General features: G+C 48.2%; 18 protein-coding genes across 18 annotated transcripts; 8 read left to right on the top strand and 10 right to left on the bottom strand.

Moving 5' to 3' along the window:
* Nucleotides 1-26: 26 nt before the first annotated feature.
* Nucleotides 27-785, top strand: MRET_1680 (uncharacterized protein; the record flags this gene model as incomplete). Its single annotated transcript, XM_027628307.1, has 1 exon — nt 27-785. The coding sequence occupies one exon, from the start codon at nt 27-29 to the stop codon at nt 783-785; it is 759 nt and encodes a 252-aa protein (XP_027484142.1).
* A 78-nt stretch (nt 786-863) lies between these two features.
* On the top strand, nt 864-1,927 carry MRET_1679 (S-adenosylmethionine synthetase; the record flags this gene model as incomplete). Its single annotated transcript, XM_027628306.1, has 2 exons — nt 864-1,890; nt 1,920-1,927. The coding sequence occupies 2 exons, from the start codon at nt 864-866 to the stop codon at nt 1,925-1,927; spliced, it is 1,035 nt and encodes a 344-aa protein (XP_027484166.1).
* Nucleotides 1,928-2,123: 196 nt separating this feature from the next.
* Nucleotides 2,124-3,400, top strand: MRET_1678 (sorting nexin-1/2; the record flags this gene model as incomplete). The annotated part of the gene is made up of 2 exons (XM_027628305.1): nt 2,124-3,191; nt 3,374-3,400. The coding sequence occupies 2 exons, from the start codon at nt 2,124-2,126 to the stop codon at nt 3,398-3,400; spliced, it is 1,095 nt and encodes a 364-aa protein (XP_027484167.1).
* MRET_1677 (chromatin structure-remodeling complex subunit RSC9) lies at nt 3,394-5,679 on the bottom strand (the record flags this gene model as incomplete). Its single annotated transcript, XM_027628304.1, has 1 exon — nt 3,394-5,679. One exon carries the CDS (start codon nt 5,677-5,679, stop codon nt 3,394-3,396), a length of 2,286 nt encoding a protein of 761 aa, XP_027484097.1.
* A 140-nt stretch (nt 5,680-5,819) lies between these two features.
* On the bottom strand, nt 5,820-8,083 carry MRET_1676 (auxiliary protein of DNA polymerase delta; the record flags this gene model as incomplete). Its single annotated transcript, XM_027628303.1, has 2 exons — nt 5,820-8,002; nt 8,035-8,083. The coding sequence occupies 2 exons, from the start codon at nt 8,081-8,083 to the stop codon at nt 5,820-5,822; spliced, it is 2,232 nt and encodes a 743-aa protein (XP_027484098.1).
* Nucleotides 8,084-8,279: 196 nt separating this feature from the next.
* Nucleotides 8,280-9,695, bottom strand: MRET_1675 (YidC/Oxa1 family membrane protein insertase; the record flags this gene model as incomplete). Its single annotated transcript, XM_027628302.1, has 1 exon — nt 8,280-9,695. One exon carries the CDS (start codon nt 9,693-9,695, stop codon nt 8,280-8,282), a length of 1,416 nt encoding a protein of 471 aa, XP_027484095.1.
* A 233-nt stretch (nt 9,696-9,928) lies between these two features.
* MRET_1674 (transcription initiation factor TFIID TATA-box-binding protein) lies at nt 9,929-10,762 on the bottom strand (the record flags this gene model as incomplete). Its single annotated transcript, XM_027628301.1, has 3 exons — nt 9,929-10,360; nt 10,399-10,486; nt 10,530-10,762. The coding sequence occupies 3 exons, from the start codon at nt 10,760-10,762 to the stop codon at nt 9,929-9,931; spliced, it is 753 nt and encodes a 250-aa protein (XP_027484096.1).
* Nucleotides 10,763-11,088: 326 nt separating this feature from the next.
* On the top strand, nt 11,089-12,960 carry MRET_1673 (heat shock transcription factor; the record flags this gene model as incomplete). The annotated part of the gene is made up of 1 exon (XM_027628300.1): nt 11,089-12,960. One exon carries the CDS (start codon nt 11,089-11,091, stop codon nt 12,958-12,960), a length of 1,872 nt encoding a protein of 623 aa, XP_027484185.1.
* Nucleotides 12,961-13,064: 104 nt separating this feature from the next.
* Nucleotides 13,065-14,570, bottom strand: MRET_1672 (cell wall protein; the record flags this gene model as incomplete). Its single annotated transcript, XM_027628299.1, has 1 exon — nt 13,065-14,570. The coding sequence occupies one exon, from the start codon at nt 14,568-14,570 to the stop codon at nt 13,065-13,067; it is 1,506 nt and encodes a 501-aa protein (XP_027484186.1).
* A 155-nt stretch (nt 14,571-14,725) lies between these two features.
* Nucleotides 14,726-16,707, bottom strand: MRET_1671 (DNA-directed RNA polymerase III subunit RPC3; the record flags this gene model as incomplete). The annotated part of the gene is made up of 2 exons (XM_027628298.1): nt 14,726-16,492; nt 16,531-16,707. The coding sequence occupies 2 exons, from the start codon at nt 16,705-16,707 to the stop codon at nt 14,726-14,728; spliced, it is 1,944 nt and encodes a 647-aa protein (XP_027484093.1).
* Nucleotides 16,708-16,867: 160 nt separating this feature from the next.
* On the top strand, nt 16,868-17,515 carry MRET_1670 (cytochrome c heme-lyase; the record flags this gene model as incomplete). Its single annotated transcript, XM_027628297.1, has 1 exon — nt 16,868-17,515. One exon carries the CDS (start codon nt 16,868-16,870, stop codon nt 17,513-17,515), a length of 648 nt encoding a protein of 215 aa, XP_027484094.1.
* Nucleotides 17,516-17,517: 2 nt separating this feature from the next.
* MRET_1669 (golgi membrane protein involved in vesicular trafficking and spindle migration) lies at nt 17,518-18,375 on the bottom strand (the record flags this gene model as incomplete). The annotated part of the gene is made up of 1 exon (XM_027628296.1): nt 17,518-18,375. The coding sequence occupies one exon, from the start codon at nt 18,373-18,375 to the stop codon at nt 17,518-17,520; it is 858 nt and encodes a 285-aa protein (XP_027484100.1).
* Nucleotides 18,376-18,493: 118 nt separating this feature from the next.
* Nucleotides 18,494-19,172, top strand: MRET_1668 (GINS complex subunit 2; the record flags this gene model as incomplete). Its single annotated transcript, XM_027628295.1, has 2 exons — nt 18,494-18,731; nt 18,769-19,172. The coding sequence occupies 2 exons, from the start codon at nt 18,494-18,496 to the stop codon at nt 19,170-19,172; spliced, it is 642 nt and encodes a 213-aa protein (XP_027484476.1).
* A 19-nt stretch (nt 19,173-19,191) lies between these two features.
* On the bottom strand, nt 19,192-19,775 carry MRET_1667 (uncharacterized protein; the record flags this gene model as incomplete). The annotated part of the gene is made up of 2 exons (XM_027628294.1): nt 19,192-19,568; nt 19,604-19,775. 2 exons carry the CDS (start codon nt 19,773-19,775, stop codon nt 19,192-19,194), a joined length of 549 nt encoding a protein of 182 aa, XP_027484463.1.
* Nucleotides 19,776-20,308: 533 nt separating this feature from the next.
* Nucleotides 20,309-22,020, bottom strand: MRET_1666 (uncharacterized protein; the record flags this gene model as incomplete). Its single annotated transcript, XM_027628293.1, has 8 exons — nt 20,309-20,358; nt 20,387-20,592; nt 20,618-20,853; nt 20,879-20,895; nt 20,920-21,783; nt 21,811-21,822; nt 21,877-21,891; nt 21,918-22,020. The coding sequence occupies 8 exons, from the start codon at nt 22,018-22,020 to the stop codon at nt 20,309-20,311; spliced, it is 1,503 nt and encodes a 500-aa protein (XP_027484462.1).
* Nucleotides 22,021-22,120: 100 nt separating this feature from the next.
* MRET_1665 (tRNA (uracil-5-)-methyltransferase) lies at nt 22,121-23,769 on the top strand (the record flags this gene model as incomplete). The annotated part of the gene is made up of 3 exons (XM_027628292.1): nt 22,121-23,545; nt 23,573-23,664; nt 23,697-23,769. The coding sequence occupies 3 exons, from the start codon at nt 22,121-22,123 to the stop codon at nt 23,767-23,769; spliced, it is 1,590 nt and encodes a 529-aa protein (XP_027484465.1).
* MRET_1664 (DUF6 domain protein) lies at nt 23,735-24,853 on the bottom strand (the record flags this gene model as incomplete). Its single annotated transcript, XM_027628291.1, has 1 exon — nt 23,735-24,853. One exon carries the CDS (start codon nt 24,851-24,853, stop codon nt 23,735-23,737), a length of 1,119 nt encoding a protein of 372 aa, XP_027484464.1.
* Nucleotides 24,854-24,900: 47 nt separating this feature from the next.
* MRET_1663 (protein involved in microtubule-related processes) lies at nt 24,901-25,733 on the top strand (the record flags this gene model as incomplete). The annotated part of the gene is made up of 2 exons (XM_027628290.1): nt 24,901-24,991; nt 25,018-25,733. The coding sequence occupies 2 exons, from the start codon at nt 24,901-24,903 to the stop codon at nt 25,731-25,733; spliced, it is 807 nt and encodes a 268-aa protein (XP_027484153.1).
* Between the last annotated feature and the right edge of the window lie 11 nt (nt 25,734-25,744).

The following is a 25,744-nucleotide window of genomic DNA, read 5'->3' as shown; positions in this document are numbered from 1 at the left end:
ATCGGCCTGCTTGCTATTCTTTGCACATGAGGGCGCCCATCACGCTCAGATATGTTCTCGCCTCTTCCTTATGCTTCATCTACTTTGTGTACGCAATTTGGAATTGCGCCCGCGTGATAAAAGGGTACAAGTTGGGGAAGATTCCTTGGTATGTGCCGGCATGTGCTGGAGGCATTTCAGCATTGGGCTTGTTGAGCATGTCGCTGCCTAACAAAGAAAAAGACTGGATCAACTCCGTATATGCAACACAAAGTATTGGCTTCTTGCTAACCATTGAGCTCGTTGACAAGATGATAGACGATTGGTTCTTTCACACACGCATGACGCCAACCAAGCCCACCAGGCTGAAAAAAATGCTGACACTGATTCTTGCCTGCACACTGGTTGCGATTTACGTGAATCCAAGAAACATCATTATACCAATTGTACTGTGCATGAGTTCATTTTACTGCAGTGAGCGTTTGTCAGGGAGAATTGGCAACTTGATAAATTCTATGGATTCACAAGATTCTAGAACGCGCAGCAGCGCATCTTCTTATGCAGTTCGAGATGCTCTAGAGACTATGGCGCGCATACTGGCCAACTTCACGACCTTGCTCAGTGCATCCGCAGGTGCTTTTATGGCCGTACATGTACTAGCACTGCACAAGCCTAAGCTTGCGGATCTCGACTTTCAATATTTGGGGTTCTTTTTGTCAAACTTCCTTGGTCCCATTCCTATCACGCATGTCCTGAGCCTTTCATCTACCCTTGGACACCTGGAGGCGCTGAGAAACTATGCTTGAGTTACATTTGCTTATATAAGATTGCTGTGTTGCTCAAAAGCCCGCGTTTCCACTTGAAGCGCCTTTACGACTCGCGTTATGAAATTGCTCGTCACAGGCGCCTCTGGCCTGTTGGGGCGCGCAGTAATGCAAGAATGCACAAGAGCCGGTCACGAAGTAATAGGCTTGGCCTTTTCTCGCGTATCTGGCGCTCTCGTCAAGCTCGACCTTACCGATGCAGAGGCCATCCACGGTCTTATACAGCGTGAACGACCCGATGTCGTTATCAATCTGGCAGCCGAAAGACGCCCAGATGTGGTGGAACGTGATCCAGTGGCAGTAAAAAGGCTGAACGTTGATGCACCGGCTATTCTGGCCCAAGCATGTGCCACTCTGGACCCGCCTGCTTATCTACTCAATATCTCCACGGACTATGTGTTTGATGGGCGGAACCCACCTTACTTTGTCGATTCGCCTACCCATCCATTGAATGCATACGGAATGAGTAAGCGGGAGGGTGAGATCGCGGTATTGGATGCAGCATTAGCAGGCCATGCCACGAACCTTCGACTGCCGGTTCTGTATGGCGAAACATTGTATAATGAGGAGTCAGCTGTCAACGTGCTCCTGAACTCTATTCGATCAAATGAAAAGCGAATCAAGATGGACGCTCATGCCGTGCGATATCCGACGAACGTCTCAGACGTAGCACGCGTGATTGAACAGTTGTCGTCTCTGTACAAAAAGCAGCTTCATTCATCTGCTATGCCCGAAACACTACATTTCTCTGCTCAAGAGGCTATGACAAAGTATGACATGTGCCTTGTGCTCAGTCGGCTATGGAACCTCGTATGTCAAGAGGAAGTATCCTCGGTGGAGCATCTCGACCCACAATACGAGGCTGATGCTAATGCTGGTACTAAACGCCCTGGTCATTGTAAGCTGGACATTTCGACGACAAATGAGCTAGGCATTGATACAAGTTGTGTCCCATTTGATGAATGGTGGCGTAACTACTTAGAGCACTGTGATCGTCCTGCTCCTTTGCATGGCGAATCCAAGCTTGACAATGATTTTTCATCGGCGAAGGAAGCAATCCCTACTGAGGAGGATGCTGAAAAACAAGGTGCGAGTGAATTGTCTTCTAACGCGAAGAAATCTGATGCAAGTGAGGCTTTTAGTGAATCTGTTCATGAAACGGGGTCCAGCTCTAAAGAAACAGAGACTGCCCTGCCTATTTCTGACGAAGAAGAGCGGTATGGAACTCGGACTCCGAATGAGCGCGAAAACGAGGTGCATGAACAGCCAAAAGTAGAATTCCTTGTACGTGTGGGAGACCCGCAACGAGTAGGAGATCCGATGACAGCGCATGTTGTGTATACTGTACGTGTGCAAACAAATGCGCCATGGCTCTCTCGTCCAGAATATTCTGTGCTGCGGCGGTACAATGATTTTCGATGGCTCCATGCGGCCATGGTGCACAATCATCCAGGTGTAGTCGTCCCACCTATTCCCGAAAAGGTCAAAGTCGGCCGGTTTGCGCCCGAACTGGTTGAATTTCGTCGTCGGTCTCTGGAACGAGCATTGCTCAAAATGCTTCAACATCCCATTCTTCAACAAGATGATGATCTGGCTTTGTTTTTGGAAAGTGGAAATCTCACTGCCGATATACATCAGCGTGATCTTCGTAAAGGTCCTGTTGTAACCCCGGAATACAAGACGTACTTTGGTTGGAGCCATGCATTTCATCATTACCGTTTCCAAGAGCCTGATGAGTGGTTCACTTCGCAGTTGAACTATTTGTCTCAATTTGAAACACGCATGAAAGAAATTTGTGATGCTTTGACTACCCTCTCCCACAAACGAGCAGAGCTAGCCGATGCATACCTACAACTGTATCACAGTCTTGTGGCTTTATCAAGCAGTGGCATGTCGCGTAGCGTCTCAACGTGCTTTGCCATTTTGGCTGATATGAAAAAGCGTTCTGCCCAAGCATGCACTCAACTTGCTGATTACGAAGCAAATGTGTTTGGCCTCGCTCTTTATGAGTATGAACGCCTTGTCGGAAGTATTCGCAAAGCTTTCCAATCTCGTGAAGAAGTATGGCAGGCATGGCAGTGCGCCGACGATGAGCTTTCTCGCGTCCGATCGAAGTATGCAAAGTCGAATGAAACGCACATTGATACCCAGAACCACGCATTGACTCATACACAACTTGCGTATGCGGCTCTTAGTACACGCTTCGAGGAGGTAACACGACTCAGTAAATTGGAAGTGGAGCGCTTTGAATGCGGCAAGGCGCAAGAAATCCGTACGGCATTTGAAGAATATGTTCGTGTGTTCTCTGCGATCCAACGAGATATTTTGGATGAGTGGGAGCACTGTGGATCGATTGTACAGCGTATAATAACCAAGAACCAAAGCAAGGTGTGTATATCACAGCATGGTATGTGAGCAATGTATCGCGTCCAAAAGATTTTCTCGTCGCTTTTGCGACTTTCGCACATGTTAGACTGCCGATCTGCATGACGGATCTTTTTCTTTTATGATGGGCCATACAGGGCGTGCATACCATGTATCAGCGTGTAAAGCGCAAGCTAACAAAGCAGGCTACAGGAAAAGAAACAACTCAATAGTCTTTACTCGCAGTAGCATTGTCATCCGCTACCGGTCGTATCGCCACCAATGTATCATTGGCTAAGCGACACAGAATATCGTTCCGCAAAGACGTCTCGACCAACACATCTTCGATACTTGTGGCTGCCTGCATTAATCTTATCGCAGATTGAGCATAGCGGTCTTCCATGTTAGCTGCGGAGTCGTTTTGCGCCTGGATGTCATCAGTCAACGAGACAAAGGGAAATCCGAACATGGCGTCTCTTTCACTTGGCTGTTTGGATGAAGCAACAGCGCCGCCATATGTATAGTCTGGACACCCATAACCGTCACGTCTCAGAATGATAGACGAAATGCGAATGACATAACGCAGTATTAGCACCGAAAGAAACGCAATACCACAGGGTAACGGTGGCTGCCCGGCCAAGGCTGTCGGTATCGATGGCGTACGTTCCACGTCGAACGTAATTACACCAGGGCGCTCATGTGTACCCAAAGCAGGTGTGGCAGATGGGGCATATATGATATCTTGTTCATGTACAGGTGGCAAGTGGGTACGCACATGCAAATGCAGCTCGGCACGCTGAGATGCTTCGTCATTCGGCGAAGCAGCAAAGGAACATCCTTGGCATCGACACAAACCATCAGAAGAATGAGCCACATGTGACACCAAATGCTCTCGCACATTCGCCCAAGTGTGTGCCTGTGGCGTTGGACACCCAACCCATGGACATGATGGCCCGGCCAAACTCTCACGGATCCGTGGTGCTATGCCACGAATGACAAAGCGCGACTGAGCACCAGCGACACCAGAAATGACCATCGCAGCAGCACCAGGGAATGTTTGAGATACATTACGAATCAAGTTGGCAGCTGGCTGCAGAGGCGCACCTCCTGCATTGGCAATAGGTGTGAATTGGTCGCGATATGCAATCCAAAAGTCCATCTGTGTGACTTCGCCTTGTGCGTCGTATTCGAATAACGTCTTCATCCATTGTGTACCCCGCTCAGGTTCAGGCAATGTCTCAATTTGGGAGCGAATGTCTGATGGAAGCACTTTCCATCGCTGCCGCTCCATGGGAGACATTTTTTCACGTCGTTCCCATTCGCGATTTTGGCGAATTCTTTGAGTATTAGGCACAAGACTTGCCCACCATGCGTGCTGATTTGAAATCATAGGCGAATCGCGTTCCCACACTGATTTTCCAAGAGACAAGTTCCGTGCCAGGAAGTGAACAATAGCGTGCGTTGGCACATTGTCCAAGCCTAGCATGAGTGCATTATCATCAATGGTCAAAAGCTGGTACAACAGGTCCAACACAGCTTCCAGCAGCTCTGGATCTTGTGTGAGTGGAAGCAGCAAAAGACATCGCTTGACGAGACCCAGTGAAGTGGGATGTAGTGCCATGTCCACTTCGACAAGCACTTGGGAATTCTGTGCATTGGAAGCAAATGCTCGAATGCATCGCAATGATCCGAGCAAGAGAGCCCGGTCCTGAGTTGTGTTAATCCAGTCATACAAAATTACGAAAAGTCGGTCTTCGACGAAATGAGGAGTCGTATCCTTTTCAGTATTAAGAACAAAACGACGTCGTACCCAATCGCTTAAAGTCAGATGTGGTGCGAGATTTTCGAGTATGTCGAGCAAATTTATGCGAATATCGGCGCACTGTTCCATCGCCACACCTTTAGTATCAAGTACAAGGGCGCCATACAGGTGGTTGAGAAAGTGTGGAACTTGTGCGATCGATGGGAGATTGCTTTGACTAAGTGCCAAGTTACGCAATATAAGCACAGATTCCAGGGTACGACGCAAAAGAGCTGCATCACGAATATATTTGAACGGCTGGAATGGCTCTGTAGCTGCAACGGGAGAAGGCGGTTTATGTGTCAACCTTACGCTGGCCATAGCAATACCCGCAAAACCCCCATCATCATCTCCGCCTGTTCCTTGATCAACGATAAGTCCATTCAGGTTTTGTGGACGCTGCATCACGTCCCACTCCGAACGAGATGCACCATGCGTAGCAAGGAACAAACGCCGCAAAAAATCAGCCAGCGCTTCTGCAAGGCCAGGATAATTCGTTAAAATGAGTTTATCTGACGCTTCACTTGTGTACATAGCTAACCTTCGCAGGGCCCAGTCTACTTGTGATGGAATCCCTGAACGCAATGATAAGCACAGCCGGTTCATGGGCCCTGGTTCCAGGCACGCATCTGGGATAGCATTCAGTGAAGCTGGCTGACCTGCACGCGTCGCGAGCATCTGTGAGCGCAACACGTCATAGGAAGTAGCCATTTTATCAATATTTGAACAGGTCAGAACAATATCTGCCTGTGTCAAGCGATTCGTAGTCCACGGCCGTTGTTGTTGGTAACGCTTGTTGCGAACGCGATGCCTACCATAAGAGCCACGTGGTATTCCTAACAGCTCCACAGCTACATGACACCTGACTCACTACGCGTGGAAATGGGCATACTGATAGATCGGCGCTCGAGAACACCTTTGAGTTCATGCACCATGACCTGAGGCTGAAAAATGTCTGTATTCACGTTAAGATTCGCACGTCTCTCATTTTTCAATCGAATTCGTTCGGCACGCGTCATTTGTGACTTTGGAAATAGAGCAGGCACAGACGACGTATCGCCTTCAAACACTTCCTCTTGGCCCATCGGCGTAGGCAGATGTGAAGGCGAAGTGGAATCGAGAAGTAGATCATGAAATATCTGAGGACCTTGCGCACCGCTAAGGTATTCGACATTTTCATGCATTGCCGAAGGAGACGATGGTATACTGCCCCCTTCTTCCTTGTCTTCAGTGAACGAAGACGATTCAGAAGATGAAGATATTGTATTGGTATTATGTGAGAAGTCTTTCGGAGCTGCTCCATAGAAAATATTTTGACCTGCTTCCCAATCAGATGACAACGACAGCAAGTCTTCACGCACGCTGTCGAAGATGGACCTCATTATATCTTTATTTTGAGAGCATGGAGGAATCTCGTTTTGAACGCCATGCAATGTTGGTGTTGGCAGATGCAGTTCTTCACAGCATACATGTAGTTTGCACTGAATTGCCCGAAGTGTACGTCCCATTTCCGTCAAGTGATCACCCAAGCTAGCATGGCTTTCAAGAGGAGGTGTAGTGGAAGACGCCTCAGAATTCGGCTCCACGACATGGAAATGTTTTTGTACCTGTTTTTTCATATATGAGGACATTTGCCAAAACAGGTTCGTTAATGCAGAAAGCACCTCATCTAGCACTTCTCTCCGCCAGAACGTATCGAGCGTTTCGCATGTTGAGTCAATATGAATGCGATCCCAGTCCAAACCCAGAAGTGCGTACAATAGTGACTGACGCGTAGAATGCATGCTTTCGAAGTGTGAGCGAACCGATAAAAGAGATAAGCGATCGTATCGTTCAGATTCTTGATGCTTGAATTTTGGCGCTGGCGATCCATTGAACTTGTCATTTTTGAGTAGCGATGGCGAAGAAATTGTGTTTGAACATTGCTGGCCATTGGATTCATTGAGCAAGCTTTTGCGCCTCAGTTGGCGTGCCGGCGTGTCTGAGGCAGACGAAGACAATGAGCTTGGTATAGGAAAAGACATGACTGTCGCCACATCCTTCAAGGGATTTTGCCGCACAGTGGCAAGTCCTCGCGAAAGAGGCACATCGCTAAATTCAATGTGCTTTTCTAATCGACGCAACGCAGCATTGCAATGATAAGCGACTTCCTCCAATGCATCGACCATGTCCTTTCTAAGAGCTAAAAGTCGCAATGGAAACCTGGAGCGCTGGCTGTATTCAAAATTTTTGAGAGATTGCAAACCGTCTGCTGCCTCCAGCCGAGATATAGGCGCCAATGGAGACGATAATCTGTATCCTCGAGACACCAGTTCAACCTCTTGTATAGCTGCTAGTGCATCATTAATACTGTAATCCATTGTCTGTGCAGCTTTAACAAATTCTTGTATTTGTTGTAGTATATTTACTTGCAGATAAATACGTTCATCGACCACCCAAACAGGGTTCGGTACATTTAGCGCAAGAAATGGCAGATGATTAGCGGGAGGCGTCGAAACCACGCACGATATCATTTTTGGTGACCATGAAAGTAAGTCAGACGCACCCGAAAAAGAAACTAAAGCGTCAAGTCCAATAGAAAGCAAAATACAGTAAGAAAGTGGGAGCCTTGCGTGGAAATAGGCACACAAGATCAAAATGATGACAACCATTGGCATGACAGACAAAGATCCGACGATCCGGACAGATACTTCATGACATGCAGGTGGAATGTTAGCAAAATATATTTTTTCAGCAGAGGGTATCCAGCTTTTCGGTTGAGCCAAAGCTTCATGTCGATGGTCGTACATAGAAATGGACAACGTCGAGCCAAGTAGGTAGGATGACACAATCGTATATTTAAGCTTTTCAGCAAATTCATCCACACCTTCATCAGGCTCATATGCTGCTTTTTCTGCTTCAGAAATTGCCTCTGATATAGATGCTTCATGAGGCAACACACTCTTGCAAAAGCGATGCCAAGCATGTGTCCAGCTCTTTCTGGTTACAGGTGTTGTATTAGGACTCGCTGAAGATGAGTTCAAACCGAGCGTCGCTAAAATTGTAAGACATACGCTAAATACATACAATCAATGTAAGAAGCAATGGGACCATCCTGTAACACAGGCTCAGCCATTCGATGCACCTAGGAACAGGGCAAGCTTAGAAACTCGCACCAAAATGCTACCCCTATTGTACCAAGTCTGACGTAAGCCACTTTCAGTGATCCCTGGAGACAGCGCTGTATAGGCGCCAAGGCGCAATCCTGACGCGTACTGATTGGCTTCCCACGAAACATCGCTTTTATGACAAGCTACACGGAGAAAAAGAGTTCAACTTCGTTGCCGAAGGCGACGCTCACGAGCAGCTGCGAGTCTTGATTGCTTTTCAGCATGGTTCAGCTCATTTGCAACATTAGAGGGTTGCTGTTTGGATTTTGTGGCGTCTGCCATGAGCGCATCCAAGGCACGCGAGCGTGACTGATTTAAGTTCTGAGAAGTGTTGTCCGACTTGCGGTACAATGGCGCGGGTTCAGGGCGACGAGATGAGGCATTGCCGCCCGAATTAGTACGGGCATTATTCATGCTAGAACGGATATTTTCCATGAATGACTTTTGTTTGACGTGTGGCTTGACAGGGTGCTCAATTTTAGTGGGGAGACGAAGTAAGCGTTTCATGAACTTTGTGCGGAGAAGCAGTAACTGGGCAAGAGAAAATGTGTTTGTGGTTGACCAGTACAATAGTAGGGCAGAGGGGAAGCTAGAAATGAACCAGGCAGCTAACACGGTAACACCCCGGAGTATATACTTAACAATGCGGGCCTGCTGACTCTGATTCATTGCCGTTGTTCCAGTCTCTGCGCCAGTTTCAAGAACAAGAAGTGTCATGATGGTACTAATAGCAGGAAGCGCGTAGTATGGGTCAGCCACTGTAAGGTCAGGGAACCAAGCCACACCACCAGTGGTAAGGGCAGGAAGTGGTGCCTTTGCGAGTCGATCCAAAGCAAAGTAGAAAGACAAAAAGACAGGCATTTGAACAAGCGGCAAAAGAAGAGACTTGAACGGCGAGCAATTATTATCCGAAAGCAACTTACGAACTTTCATAGCGGCGCTTTGCATTTCTTGTTGGTTGCCAGTGGACTTGGCATACTCCATGTCCTTAATCATATCCTGCATTTGAGGCTGTATGTTCGACAGTCGGATCGAATTGCCCTGAACGTACACAATAAGTGGTGCAATAGCTAGACGAATGCCGCATGTAACAGCAATAATCGTTGCCCACCATGGAAGATCCGTATAATACTGCACTGCATCAAGAAGTTGTTGTAGTAGTCCAGAGGGCGAATAGCCTCCCAGACCAAGCGCCTTCAACTCTGTTGACGCTGTTTCAGCCGCTTGGGAAATAGCCTCGCTTTCATGTCCGACAGCTGAACTGATGGCGTTTTCCGCATGGGCGATACGGTCATGAATCGAAGGACCCACATCAGCCAGGTTCTGCTGGACATCATGACTTGCACTTTTCACACTCGATGCAAGAGCTTCGCCATGTTCAAAGATAGCCTTTCGAGCATCCTCGTTCGTGGTTTTAGCCCCCCACAGGGAAAAAGCACGCGAAGATGTGCCGTTCATTGTCATAGAAGCACAAAAAAGTGGAACAGCTGCGGTTTTTGTACGACCATGGGAGAGCATAGTGAGTCCTTGCCGCACAGTGACTCTGTACATCATATTACTCAAACGATGCATCGCCATAGTGTACGGGAGGATGAAAGAAGTTCTCGGAGGAAGCCACAAGCCGTCGCTTGCAGTCACGTGGCAGACCATCGACATTCGCGAACATACTCACCTTGACAGAATGAGACGCCAGCCATAATAAATGACCCTTACTGCATATACATTTTACAGGCATCTATGATCATCGCATCCATAATACATATAATAAGAGTCCTAACATGCTGGCACAGGTATCTTCGGAGATGGTCTTCTCACGGTTTCCTGAATTCGGACAGCACGGGGAGAATGAGGTTGAATGCGGTATAAATCTCCTCTCGCACCTTTGCACCAGTGAGTACAATTTTTCCGGACACGAAAATGAGCAATACAACTTTGGGTTTCACCATGCGATATATTAAGCCCGGGAATAACTCAGGTTCATAAGAAGAATAGACACCGTGGCTGTAAGCCAGACCCTCGAGACGAATAGGGAAACGGACGTCACACGAGCCGACAATGTTCTGGATCTTAAACTCACTGAAACGAGCCTCAAATCCGAGCTTTTGAATAATACGTGCATATTTGCGACTAGCCAAGCGGCTATCATCTTCGCTTTTAGCACCTGTGATTACCATTTTCCCTGATGCGAAGATTAAAGCGGTGGTCTTGGGTTCACGGATACGCATGATAACCGCTGCAAAACGCTGTACAAAGAATTAATACTCAAACAAAACAAGCATACCTTGGGGTTGTATTCAGCATTCCGTGCGTGAAGTGCAATGGTTTTTAAATCCAATCTCGCTTCGAGGTTTACCGTTGCCACAATATTTCTGTTCAGTGTTAGCTTGTCCACTGATTTGGGAGAGGACGTACTGTAAAGTTGGAACTATGCCATGCATGCTCGACAGAGTCTGTTCCGTAATGGACGGCGGCACGGATGGGGTATCCTTTACATCGGGCTTGCCATCTTCTTTTGAGCCATTCGAGGACGTAGAATCAATGCCCTTGCTTTGGGTGGGAAGGGAGAGGGGCTTTTGTTGTGGTAGAGCCTGTGATGTGGACTTTGCCTGAGCTTGAGGAAGTTGTAAAGGACCACTTGAAGACATGGATCTCAGCCCAATCACGGACGCAAGACTTCGACACCTCCTACAGCTAAACCCACGCGGATTGGGGGATAAATTAAAATCCGGCCTCCCTTTATATATGTTTGCCACATTCCTCCCGCGAAGTCCCGCGTTGAAGCCACGTGACCTCCACTGATCGCGAAAAAACTGCGGCCACATCGCCTCGATGGCTCTTCCATAGCCCTTGCACGGTCGAAGAGAAGTTGGCCGAGAATCACCATACAACCTTCTGGAGTGGTTGGGCGTGAATAGAGAAGGAAGGAAAGGCTATCAAAAACCCGCATGACTTTCGCAGTTTTTTAAGGCTGATGCCAAATACAACGTTGCAATCGAAGTCATCGACAGAGACGCCACAACCAGCAGCGATGAACAGGAATAACCCAGCATTCCTTAACAAGTTGCGCAGCATGGTCGATGATCCTAATACTGATGAGCTCATCAGATGGTCCCCTGCTGGTGATACGTTCCTCGTTCCAAACCATGTGCGGTTTGGTGAAGAAGTGTTGCCTCGATTTTTCAAGCACAATAACTTCTCGTCATTCGTTCGACAATTGAACATGTATGGCTTTCATAAAGTACCTCATTTGCAGCAAGGTGCTTTGAAATCGGATCAACCATCTCAAAATGAACTTTGGGAGTTTTCAAATCAATGTTTCCATCGCGATCACCCTGACTTATTATCTAAGGTACAGCGGAAGCGGAGTGGGAAAGAGCGGGATCATCATCATTCCAACTCTATCGATGAAACGAACCGTGTTTTAAATTCTATGAGTGGTGCGTTAACGAGAGGTGATTATGACATGCGGGGGGACTCTCATGAAGTATCCAATTTCGTTGGCTCCGTTCAAATGTCGAATTTGCTCGGCGCTATTCAGGGCTTGAAAAACAATCAGCGAACGCTCATTGAAGAATTATCTAAACTACAGCATTCAAGTCAGGCCTTATGGCAACAGAGTCTTGAAAACCGACAACAAGTTCGACGGCAACAAGATACAATCAATCGAATTTTGCGTTTCTTAGCCAGTGTATTCGGTTCATCAAACGTGGGCGATATTCTTTCAAACCCCTCTAGTGCCGACTATCATAACTTTGGCATGCCTTCGGATGGAAGTGCGACATCCCATGATTTTTCAGCGCAGGGCGATGCATTCTCCCAGAATGCGCCTCGAGGACCGGTGCGCCCACAGAAGCGGGCACGACTACTTATCAGTGACACTCCTTATGCTGACCCCATGGCCGAAGACAAAGACGCCTCCAACTTAGATACCGAAGAGCTTACGCCCGTAAGCGCAGAGCAACGATTCACAGAAGCTGCAAGCGACACAGATGGTGGATCCCCTAAACTGGGCATGACGCCTACGTCCCCCTCCTCTTATACACCTGATATGATACTAAATGGCAATTCCACTGACTCGGACGCTTGGCAATCAGACCAGACATTGCGTAACTTCCTACCAGAGTCCAACGATAGCTCAGCCTGGTTGGCTAACATATTAGCTAGCCAAGGACAGGGCTCTAATGCTTCGAATTTGGATGTGTCCCGCTTGGATCCGCAGCTTCTAAGGTCTTTACAGCATACTATCAACCAGCAGTCAACACCCAAAATGCCTTCTTCCTCAAAAACTAATGCACCCGGATTGGTTAGCAGCAATACGAGAAGTGGCATGTCGACCTCTATAACACCTTATGGCTCCTTGATGGCCAACATGCCTCCAGCCTGGCGGCAACCTATACCTCAAATGAATGAAAAAGATAATTTGGTTCCTGAAGAGCAACTCTTTCATAATGTAGAGCGTTTAAATCAAGAGGCGAAAAACAATATGGATCAAACAAACCAACTTCAAAACCAGATCCAAACATTAGTGAAGAATCTTCGCCTGGAACCCAATCAAGCGCGTAACATGATCGAAAATGAATCTTTCGATTCCAAGAATAACACGCTTTCAGATTCGCGAAACCCTGGATGGGTGGTACCTTCATCTATCCTTGGTGCGACATATCCATCCTCACCGGCAAACTTGGTGAATGGTGTATCAGCAAGCGCCCAAAATGATTTTGATCTTGATTCTTTCTTGAATCAGTTTGTGGATCCTGTGAACCAACAAAGTCCCTCTTTTGATCAAGCAAACTCGCTCATGACCGAAGAATCGCCTGACGCACCTGGCTCTAAGAATAATTAAGTTCTTTTTTTTTTTCAGATATTGGCATCATCGCGAAATATACATGTACCGGTAGTTATGATAGTTGTACAGGGAAATATCATAAATCGTAAAAAACTAATCAACTATCGTAGGGCATTGACTAGCCTAAGTTTGTCCATAGGCGCAGCTTGAGCACTGCGTTGGACGGACCTACGAGTGGCATCGAATTTTCTTGTCGTGCGAAGCGAACGCGCCCGTTCAATTGCCATGGGCGGCTTATTCTCATCTGCTTCAGCTCGGCTAGTATGGATCACAGGCACTGTCGTAGTAGGCATTCGTGAAGAGGAATACAGTGCCTGTCTCAGCAGTACAGGATCCGCCACGCCCTCATATTCTGCCTGTGCATACTTTGCACGCTTAGTGCTCTTTGAATGCAAAAATTCATTCAAGTTCGTAGCCTGTGCAGGTGACGTTGACTCTAGGATGGATCGCATTCGGCGTGCCATCTTAGAGACTTTATGGAACTGTGTTTTTGATACGTCTTTAACATTTTCGAGATTGGCGGCAGAAGTGAGTGCTGAGGGTGCCTTGGCTTTGTCATGATGTGAATTATCGTGACTCAGTAAGCCATACTGCCGATTCTCATTTGAAGAAGGGACGGGCGAACACGACCTGAGCGAAGCTGGCACAATCGAGGTGAGGGCACTAGACTCATCACGGGAATCCGACACTGCTTGAAAAGCGGGTATATCCGTGAGCGGTGTAGATATAGACGAAGCTGCTGAGTGCGCGTGAGCATGTGACATTGCTCGTGTATCGTCCAAAGATGTCGTTGGCCTTGGCTGCGGTGAAGTTGGCCTTGGAGACGCTGGGTCCTGACGGCGCAGCTCCATCGCAGAAGCGGGTCGCTCTTTTTTCGTTGTACGCGAGTCGTCATCCATGGAAACATGCTTTGATTTTGGCCTCGCAGAAGCTCCGACTTCTGGCGCATTGCCCTCTGACGCATTAGGTTGATCGTTTATGGCGCTGATGAGCCAATCAAGGGCATCTTCGGACGTGTTAGTACGGTCGGGTGACTCTTTCTCAGTTGCGGAGTTTGAATCAATACCGACATCGGTGCCCTGATTTGGAATCTCGCAGATCATCTGCATGGGTAACATATCGGGCAGGCTCGGCTGGGGACTTGCGCACCTAGCATAGCCACGCCCGGAGACTCTGGGTGTAGTAATACCGACGGGAGATGATGGCGAATCAACAGGCGGGCTAGCCATGATTGAGGACACATGGCTAGAACGTGAATGAGTTGACAAGCGGCTAGTGGTGCGATTCATAACGGTCTGATGCAGCAATGGACTTGATTGCTCGGTATGCGGAGGAAGCACAGGGCTCTGTGATGGCATAGGCGGGCTCTTTATCGAGGGAGATGAAGCTCTTGGAGAGCTATGAGGCAATTCGGCAAGCGCAGGTGACATTGGTTTAGGTGAACTAGCCTGATGAACTTGGATACTCTGACGCAGCAAGTCCGCCAGTTCGGGTGCTTTGCCACGCGCTTTGATGCCGCGGCGCTTACACAGATTTACAAGCTGCTCGCGACGTAGGCAGTACAAGGCTTCGCTTTGGATCAGTGCATTGTCCAAGTCACTGTCCATTATCGTAAACACTCGTAGTTGTGATACAACCACGGATCGCTAAACAACATAGAACAACACACTAGTCTAAATTCTACATCAGAAACGAGTTCCACAGACTTGGCAGGCACGCCAGTCCGTATATTTTTTATTAGTCATGATGATGTGAAAGTGTATCAGCTAAAGTGCTGCAGCACAAAGGTATCTCGAACGACCCGAGCCTCGGCCACGGTAATCGCTTCTTCGACGGCACGCAAAGATGCCAGTTCATTGCGCTCCCAATCCGTGAGTAGACTGTTAGCATCCTCTCGTACATCAGTACGCTCAGATTTTCGAAGCAAAGAAGTCTTTTGGGACTGCTCATAAAGTCGGCGGCGGCTCAGCTGAATAAGAGTGCGATGGAGTTGATCCTGGAGCCAAGACTTGCAATGAACCGCATCCACATACCAAAGAAAGAATGTACGTTGAGGGTTGCGTTCATTGCTCTTGGGTACTTCTTGCAAGCTCAAGATCGACGCAGCAAAAAGACGCGAACAAATATCGCGTGTTTCACCCATGGAGATTAAACCGATTTTAGAGATGTGCTTTTCTTCAAGCTTGCCCTTCTCAACAAGAATGCTAAAGATGCGACCAGCGATCGGACCGAACCGATCGACAACCACATCACGAACCATGTCGAGTTGTAGTTGCCTGATAATATTAACATATTCGACGGTGAAGGTTGAGGCGACACGTGTTCCTGTTGTCGCGCCCGATACGCTGCCAGAGCCACAAGGCGCCAAAAAACGAGTGGAGTGTACAGACGAGGAGATGTTGTCGTTGCACGTCAGTACAGCCACATACTCGGCCAATAGTTCGCTAGTCGACGGTGTAGCCGACCGTTTCGTATCATACTGTGCCATGATGGAGCGCTTGTCAAAACCACGTTGAATGCGAGTGTCTTTCGGAATTCGATGTGCAAGTGAGGAAACAGAGATAGGCCGAGAACGCTCATCTTTTTCGCACGGGGCTGTCCCAGGTCGGTCGGTTTCAAGCATATAACGCATAATCTCACCCGTCATTGAATTGTATCGAGATGTCGTAGCTCGCACGATAATATCGTTACGCAAGCGAATATGGAAAAAGTCATAATGTACACGGAGCCACACATTCGAATCAATATCAATATCATCACGCGACACACTCACATCAGTATTGGAGCGTCGCTTTTGTCGTTTGTCACGGTTTTGATCACTAGATGCTTTCCGTACCAGACCCAGTCGAAGGCCGTCAGTATCGCCAATTGAGCTACCTTCCCAATCACGATAATCTTCCTCGTTAATAATAGATTCAACTTTTGCTTTGATTTCTCGAAGAGATTTAGCCGTTGGAACACCCCTTTGCGTCTTTCGAAGAGACAGTTCTAGCGTCAGCTGGCGGTCCAAAGGCGAGACATGTTGTATGGGTGTGCTGGGCCGTACAACTGAATCTTGAAGCATACTGACCAGCAGCACACGCAAACGAGCAATCCGGTTAGCATCAGGCACTTGAGTCTCGTCTGAATGAGTAAGTGCGCTTAGTATGTCTGCAACACGCATTTGGCCGTGGTATAAAAGGACTCGAACAACGTCTTGAGCATCATCACCACCCCATGCATGAGCCAAAGACAGGTATGTTCCGAAGCGTAAACGACAAAGCACTTCTTCTTGGTTAATTTCAAAAAACTCTTCGCCAGATAATGCGTCGCCAGTCGGCTTGGAGTGCAGGACGCAATGGTGCTGGATCAAAACAATAAGCGCTTGCTGTACAACGCGCAAGGGAAATAACCTACTAGAAGCTTTTGATGTGAGTTCTGATCTTTTCGGGGTGAGGTGTCCGGGAATAGATACAGGAGATGCATTGAGGTAACGGACCAGCTCAGGCACCGTGAGACGGCCTCGACGAAGAAGCACGTGTGCGACACTCTACGCAGGTTAGACATGGATTCTGACTGCATACATACTTCGACAATGGGACCAAAATGTTCGCGAATGATATGCAGGCACAGGTGCGATTGTTCACGCACACTGACGCTGCTCATCGCCGTTAGGTAACGGACGTGGAAGCAGACCCAGGAGCTGTGGTAAAAAAAGGACATGTCTACGCAGCTGACTAATGCAACTAGCCTTCTGCATACCATGGCATGGTGGTTTCTAGAATCAGTGATCAAGACGTTTAGGTCCGAGAACCCGAATCAAACATCGCAGGGTACTTGTCCTGTTGATCATGATACACGCGAAAGGTATTTAGAAGAGAGCAAGTGTCCTGTTGACCATAATGCTCAAAAAACATACTTGGACATGGCAAAAAGCCAAGCGTCTTTTCCAAAGCGTGGGGCTAAGCGTGCTCTATCGAATGAGAGAGAAGTATCATCTATACCGAGGTATTACCTAGACCAAAACAACAGTGATGCGCCAGAATCGGCGCATGCATCTGCCGATGCAGTGTCAAATGGTGATAACGAAAAGCATTGGGTGTACCCCTCGCCACAGCAGTTTTATAATGCAGTTCGGCGCAAAAACCACAATGCGCGTGTAGAGGATATGGACGTGGTGGTTCCTATACACAATGCTGTAAACGAAGAGGCTTGGCGCCGCATCACCGAATGGGAAGATGCATGGAAGTCTGATGCCGATGCGCCCCGTCCCCAACTGGTCAACTTTGTTGGGCGTCCTCGTGACATTACATGGCGCGCATGGTTCCGCGGCCTGGCCGGTTACGAAATGCCATTCGACCGACATGATTGGGTGATTGTTCGTCCACGGTCGGACGATGACCAAACACCTCAGACGATGCGATATATTATCGACTTTTACGCTGGACGTGCACCATCCTCGTCCTCAACAAATTCTCCTGTGAGCTTTTACTTGGATGTGAGACCAGCACCAAGTAGTATGGAGGGCATTGCTATGCGTTTGCATCGGTGGTGGATGGATATGAAGGTATGATTTTAAAGCACGTCGTCCAGCGAGAGGGACGGTTCTTCTTCATCAGATGGGAGTTGATCAAGATGAAGGGCGCGACGTGTTCGATGCCATATAAACCAACTCGATGCGACAGCAAAAAGCATGCTTACAAATATAAATGCAGCATTCATCCGCTGTGACATGGGATCCAAACTGTCGCGCATGTCCCGGTCACTCAACTCGTATATTTTGGCGCCCATGAATAAAGGGAATATAAGCCGTGGCGCAGTGATAAAGGTGCTCAAGGCAAACGTACCAAAGGATAATGAATCCAGCGAAGCGAGGAGTAAGTTTGTGTAGCAAAATGGCAACGGGCAGAAACGCGCCAAAGTCGCCATGACAAGGCCATGCTCGGTTATAGCACGTTGCAGGGCTTGGAATCGGCGGTCTTCTCTGAGGCGTGCTAACATCTGCCATTGGCCATGCAAATGATGCAGCACTCGACGTAACACCATCATGCTAATGCAGGCACTAAGAACCAACCCGATTGTGGCGAGGAACCATGCATATAGAAGGGTATAGACCTGCTCCGAAATGGTGGCATGGGCATCTGTCGAAGCAAAGGCCATGCCAAAAAGAGTGATGCACGTCGTGAATCCATGCATAGGTGGGAGTGCACAGACTGTCATAGAGATATAAAGAATTAGAATGCCCAACTTTGAATGGGAAATCCACGCGGCCAAGCGCGCCAACGAGTGCAGAATTTGATCGCCTCCATAGTATGTGACCATGGCGAAAATGAGAACTTGTGTAGCGACAATCAAGACGACACACACTCTTTGTAACGGTGTTAGTGACGCAAAGCGCCACTTTATGTGATGCAGAATGTGTGCGACATGCATACGCAATACAGGATGACCGCGGGGTAAAAGGGCTCAGTTGGAGTTCCTACAGTTAGCGGCCCGATCAAACGCCCGATCAAGACAGACGCGTGCATAGAATTTCACCACCACATCTCGAATGGCACTACCGACACCTACCAGGTATGGCATACTGCCGACCGAGATGGAGTATGTGGCCAGCTCAGAGACCATCGTTGATATTCTACCGCTTATATCGTTAGACCGCGTGCGATTGCTAAGCGGTACGTATGGCCCATTTGAGCCTCCGGCCCGTGCTCAGGTACCTTTATGGCTCGCTATTTTGTTACGAAAGAAGCGAAAGTGCGTGATTGTGCCCCCCGAATGGCTTAGTGTCGGTGAGTAGAATGCTTTGGGGCATGCATCTAACGCCAGAAACTTTAGCTGAATTTCTGCGACAAGAGACAGTCACGTTGCCATTCTCTCCTCTTCCACTCCATTATGTGGCCATAGCGCATCTTCTCTTGGAACATGCGGCGGAAGATATACCCGATGCATCGCGTGTGCGAGCATTGTTGAAAGACTTGCGTGATGCGAGGCAAAGTAAGATACTCGCCGGACTTGGGATGATTAATCCAACGCATTTGGAAATGACGAACATATCGTCTATGGAAATATGTGAGCTACGACCCCTCTTTGTGACAGCTCTTTCGCAGCTCCATGCACTTCATGGGTCATCTAATGATGCAAATACTGAGGACATGCCGTCGCAAACATCTGAAAGCGTTGCACCTACTTTGGACGATAACGACGAAAATATATCTGTCCGACGTGCCTAATGTACAAATATTCTACACTTCAATTTCTTGCGTGACCAAGCTTGGCCTTCTCGATCTGTTGAATTTTAGCGTCCAGAGCCACAAAAATGCTCGATAGTTGGTCGACGTAGAGATCATAGCGTTGCAGGAGCGATGTGGTACGCGCTTGTGCTTCCATGAATTGGGTTTCGAGCGAGTGCTGCTGCTCCAAACATGCTTGCAGTCTTTCACGCAGAGGCTCGTGTTCTTGAAGCTGACCAGAGCCAGTAGCGCCGTGTTCATCCAATTCACGGCATGCTTCCATGACACGAACAAAGTTTTGCATAGAAGCTGCATTATCTAGCACTAAAGCTAGCTGTGTATCAGCGTCAAGATCATTTTTTGGCAGTTCCTTGAGTAGTTTTTGAATACATTCATCTTTGTTCAGTTAGAACTGTAGTTCGTATACATACTCTGATTAAGTAAACGCTGCAGAGATACGTGGGGCACTACGGCCTCTCCAAGAGCGTGCTCAATTTGAGCCACTCGACTTTCAAGTGGTAGACTATGCCTGTCTGGCTTCCATCCATAAATTTGAGTGCTTATCGAGCGTAAGCGCAATGCCAGCGTAAACGCTGCATCCATGAAGAAAACAAAATTACTTGCGGTTCGCCAGGCAGCGAATGTAAGTAATCCATGCCTTCTTTGATTGGCTTAATGTACCCCACCTCGCTTTGACCTCCTTCCTGGTTATGAACACTTCCTCGTGACATCGCTCGACTGATTCATATCAGCACAAGCCAAGGCGGCCAAAAATATGTCTGATCAAATATAAACTTCAACTACATTCACCTTACTTGAACATGATGTTCACTGGAAATGTACTATTCTGTGAACATCTCGCCGAGGCTACAAGCACATTTTCACTAGTGACTGCTCCGCTGACGGTGTCAATTAGACGCGTTCCAGTCTAGGCACACTGCACAAAAAGTACATCATATTCACAATATAAGCTGCGTTTTATTTCAAGCGCGTTCTTGATACGCCTGAGGCGCACGAGCATGGTTCAGATCTCTGCTCCTCGACATTCTTCAGGGCTTTTGCTTTATGTAGCTTGGTTGTTCCTCTTGCAATTAATACATACAATCTACTGGTTGGCATATGACTATTAGCCGCTTTCAAGCTGGATCGGTATTGCCTGCAATATCTTGTAATGCCTGCCTTAGTTCTGACGCGTAAGAACATGTTGTACGCACGAGCTTCCGTGATGAAAGGCTCCCGGATATCTGCACAGTCCACACCGTAGCATTGAATCCCGATCTCGCCAAGCTCATCTATGCATGGCCAAACATCACCCTGACGAACATAGATAACATGTGTAATGATGTCTGTCACAGCAAAAGCATTCTCTTCCCCTGCCATGTCAATCTCGTGGATTTTTTTCAAAGAGCGAAGAATAGCACTGAGTCAGATATTATGCGACGTACTTAACAAAGCCAATACCAGTCATTCGATGAGTTTCTCGGTCATGCTTCGAATTTAAGAGCAGTATCTTGTATTTAAGCGAAGGTGAACGAGCAATAGCATGAGGTACGCCACGCAGTATAAGGCATGGTATAATACTGGTCCACAAAGAACCGCAAGAATAAATGAGAACACGGCTGCGTTGCAATCCAACAAGATATGATGGGTTTGGTAGAGGAAAGACTTCATTTCGATACGACTGCGGTTAGCAGTTGGTAGCGTACATTCACATAGAAAACGCCTGCGTAAGTTTTTGTATACGTACGCTCAATAGGCGCTGGTAGAGGCATTGCATCCTCTTTTGGTACATAAGATATATTCCCGACTGATTCAAAAAGCTCCGGCATTTCAAGAGGCTCATCATCAAGTAGCTGATCGTCGGCACTATCATCAGAATCTTCCAGGCTGAGTGCACTCGATGATGTACGTGCATCACTCATGCTACCCAGAGATCGCATTCTTAGCTGTTGTAATTGCTCTTCAGTACCCTGGGGTCCGAAACCAAACACAGAATCCTGTAGTTCAGAAAGCCGGCGAAGAGGTCGTGTATGTGTGCTCATACGACTTCGCCGAATGACCTCATAGGATGGGTGTGATATTTCGCATTGACCAACAAGAATAGATCCATCTGCTAATTCGGCTGCGATTGTGGTCGTTTTATTCGTGTTGATTGCGGGAAGCACGTCACAACTCTTCATGGCATGAGGAATTTCTGATATGGATGAAAATAGAAAGATGGCGCTTTGGATGGAACGGAAAAAGCGTTGCATGGATGCAAGAAAAAAGTTGCCGATACTTCCGCCACGAAAATTAAAGTTGCGATGAGCTCGATGTAAAACCTCACTTTGGAAATACACGAGGAAGCCACGCACACATTCGCGCTTTTCTGGATCAATGCCACGCCATAATCGATGTTTCCCTTCTAATATGTCCATCCATTCTTGCTTAATTTCCTTATGTGATCCATGCAGTGGTAAGCGGTACGAAAGAAGGTCAGACATGGCTTCTCGTGATTCGGCGTTGCCAAGCTGTGATGCACGGTGATTTTTCGATGCGGCGATGGCTGCCAGACGTGCAAGACGCGAGCGAATATCACCGATCGATGGTCCTCCCATAACACGAATAATTTCTGCGTAAGTACGAATGACGCTCGTACCTGATGATGAACCTGCACGAGCACCCCAGAAAAGCATGTATCAGCTCGGCGAAATGAGACACGTACCGCCATTGTCCGACACTGGATAAGAGAATAAAGTTACGTACCTGGCATAACATATATGGCTGATGGCGTTGCTCCCACCAGATTATTATAGCCGCTGCCACCACTTAGGACGATTACCTGGCCTATGCCCTTGCCATCGGACATGGTGGCACGGTAAGGGCACAGAGGTGGAGGGCCAAGATAATTCACGAATGTTTCAAAATACAAGGGTCCATTGGTAAGCAAAAAGTAGCACGCGGTTGGCATGCAACGAGTGTCTTCCACGACGTTGACTGCTGCGCGAGTCACTATGATGCAAGCTAAAAAGGCGCACTCTCCACCTAGTCCGACAGATTCGCTACCATCGAAAAAAGCACGGACAGTGGCATTAAAGCGGGATCGAAAGCGTGTGCACAATTTGCAAAAAGCCTACCAGAAGCAAGTGCTAAAACATGGTGATCCGCCCATTTTGTTTGACATTCTTGAGATGCTTGGCAAGCCGCGAGTAGATGAGATTTTAGCGCGGAACGAGGAGTTTGAGCGCGTGCCACCATTCGGTGAAGAGGTCGTGGTAAAGATCGATCGACTTAGCTCACATGGCGACGGCCTTGCACTCACACCACAAGGCGACCGACTCTTGGTGGTACCATTTGCACTTCCTGGCGAAGTTGTGCGTGTGTATCCATATGCATCTGACCGATTTGTTTTCAAGTCGCGCATTGTAGAAATACTGGAACGGAATGCGTCCATGCGTAAGGAGAGTCTTGTGCAATGTCGATATTTCGGACAATGTGGTGGTTGCCAATACCAGATGATCCCCTATGAGCAGCAATTGGAGCTAAAACGGGAAGTAGTGCGACGCGCATTCATGCATTATTCTAAGTTGGACTCGTCGCTCGTGCCAGAAGTGCTTCCAACCATGCCATCTCCTGAGAGGATGCATTATCGCACAAAGCTCACGCCGCATTTTGATCTCCCAGCTTCATTGCGCCGTGCGTACGGAAAAGAAGTACCGGCAGAGCCTGTCGATGTGGCTATCGGATTTGATAATCCTTCCACGGGTCGTGTCATGGATATCGAGGAGTGCCCTATCGGCACACCGGTTCTTAATGAGGCAATGAAACGGGAACGTCAGAGGGTGCGCGAGTCAATTCGAAGCTTTAAAAATGGGGCTACCTTGCTTCTTCGAGACTCTTTGAAGTCGTTTGATAGCGAAGAGTCTGTGGCCGTCACTGACCACAAAGCCACCGTTTATGAGCGTGTTGGTTCCACCAAATTTTCAACACCGGCCGGTGCTTTTTTCCAGAACAATCGCTCTATTATTCCCCTCGTCATGGATTATGTGCGGTCACAGCTTCCAGCTAGTGATAAGCCGCGGTATCTCGTGGATACATATTGTGGTTCAGGCCTCTTCGCGCTGTCCCTGGCCCCGCTCTTTGACAAAGTAGCAGGGGTCGAAATCAGTGCCAGCTCGATTGAATGTGCCAATGAAAACGCCCGGCAAAATCATATTTTCAATGCCGACTTTCTGGCAGGCGAGGCAGAAAACATTTTTTCAAAGATTTCCTTTCCGCGTGCACAAACCACGGTCGTGATTGATCCTCCTCGCCGGGGATGCGATCAGGCATTTATTGATCAGCTCGTTGCCCTACGACCACGAAACATCATTTATGTGTCATGCAATGTTCATGTACGTCGACTATTCTTACAATGACAGACCCAGGCACGCGACACGGGTATGCTCCTTCGGGCGTGTCCTTCGTACCAGATCCAGAGTGTGCGTGGATTTGACTTCTTCCCACAAACGCAGTACGTGGCGCGCGTATTCTGACATGAAACAGCCACGTTGAGAGCATATGCGTTATGCAGGACACTGAATTTACCACGGCAGGAGACACGCAAAGCTTACAGTAATAATCAGGTTGCCCACCATACTAATCCAAGAGAACGGAATACCGAGCAAGACGTCCGTGAGCTGGACCAGAACGGTAGTGAGCAGGCAGGACATGGAAGCGAGAACGGGGCCCCAAAGAGAAAGCAGAATGGCAAAGCATCCGTTAAACAGGGTGCCGCAGAGAATGCTGAGAAGAATCCATAGGAGTGTAGTCCCACTCGTAGGCCATTCGATCCTCTCTATGCCAAAGAGATGTGAGAACAACAGTGGGATCCAGAAAAGGCACAAAGTCATGGCGCCGATACCTGTCATCATCATGATGGGATGGAGCCCAAAAGGCAACTCGCCCTCGATCTCATCCTGAGGTGCATGCTCCGACAGTTCGTCCGAAGACAATGGCTGAAACGAGCCGCGCAACTCGTCCTGGGGTATCATGGCTAGGCGCTTGTAGAAGATCTCGTAAGCGGCCATAGATATAGCTCCTAGTAGAGCCAACACATCGCCCAACAGTGCATATGAAATAACGCGACCGCCCTGAAGACCCGCGATGATAGCAGGTTGCGTTGCGCCGCCATAAGCCGACAAGACCACACCTACGAGGCCCAACAAGACAGCAATAACTTGAAGGTAAGAACATGGTTCCTTTAAAAAGTACACGGAAAAAACCAGAGCCCATAAACTAAAAGTGTTATAGATAGACGTGATATTGGCCATGCTCGTGAGGGGCACAGCCAGGAACCAACTCACCGAGGGAATGGTCAGCGCAACCGTGAGTATGAAGAGCACACAGGACAAACGAGTTATGTTGGCAGCTAAGCTGCTTTTTTCAGAGCCAAAGGCCAGTGACAGCTGTTTTTTCGTGTCGCGCTTGAGCATGGCACAACAGTGTGGCACAGAATGAGATGTGCACACGTGTATCAAGGCCAAGTGGATCGGCAGCAGGAACATAAAACTGCTATGCGTTACATACAAAAGCAAAAGAGGCTTTTTGTATCCCAGAGTATGTTGTATGTATTGTATTGCCTCCGTTTGAGTGGTATAGGACACGAGAATGCATAGAAACACGGCAATCGATGCCGGTCCTCCCGGCAATCGATCCCACATGGCTCTGGACAGAGGTCGGTGGAGGTGCACGCTTTCTGTGCGCGTTCATGACGCAGGAGCTTGTAGATGCCTGGTGCCGAGACATTGAACAGCGTCGACTTGTCATGGAGGCCCATGATGCCTATAAAAACTGGGAGCGTATGTCTGCATGCACTCACGCATAGAAATGATGGCGGTTGTGTGTGAAAGATCACCTGTTCAAATCCTATGCTTGGGCATTGGGTCAGCGTCAGTGCCGGCTGCCCGGGATCAATGGGCATTGTTGCAGGATATGCGCCAGCATATAAGCAAGCGCTGTGGAACACAACCTTTGGTTGTGGTATTTGATCCTCAATTCGATGACATGGATGTGGCGCTAGTGCAACGTCAACAAGCACAACTGCCACAGGAGAATAACTGTGGTGCCTATCAACTATCGGAGCCCACGTTGGTATACATGCCGCATTGTCCCAAAGAGCTGTACGAGGCACTTCTACGTGCCAACTGGAAAAAAGAAGCGCTGGATCACATCATTCTTTGTGGGAATGAACTCAGCCTGTATTCAACAGATATGACTGCCTATCCTTGCCTCGAGAGAATCGCACCCTATACGCACGCATATCCCGTACCATCACTACCTGCATCCACAGCCGGTGCACTGGATGCAAGTATGCAGGTGTTTTTTTCGCCGTGGCAGGATATGCCGGATTCGAAGCCCGCCCAGACGTGGACCTATCAGCCCGTTCGACGCAAAGCGCGAGCGCGACGTGCCCGATCGAGTCTTGTGCGTGAACCAATGCGCATGGAAGAAGACGCCTTCTGGTCACTACCGCAGGCCAGGTTGGAGTATGGTCCAGAGGTGCTGACCACACCGGTGATGAATACCACAAAAATCGTGTAGAATGTATGTAC

The sequence above is a fragment of the Malassezia restricta genome, chromosome III (assembly GCF_003290485.1).
Source record: "Malassezia restricta chromosome III, complete sequence".
Lineage (NCBI taxonomy): Eukaryota > Fungi > Basidiomycota > Malasseziomycetes > Malasseziales > Malasseziaceae > Malassezia > Malassezia restricta.
This window is presented reverse-complemented; position numbering and strand designations above follow the sequence as displayed.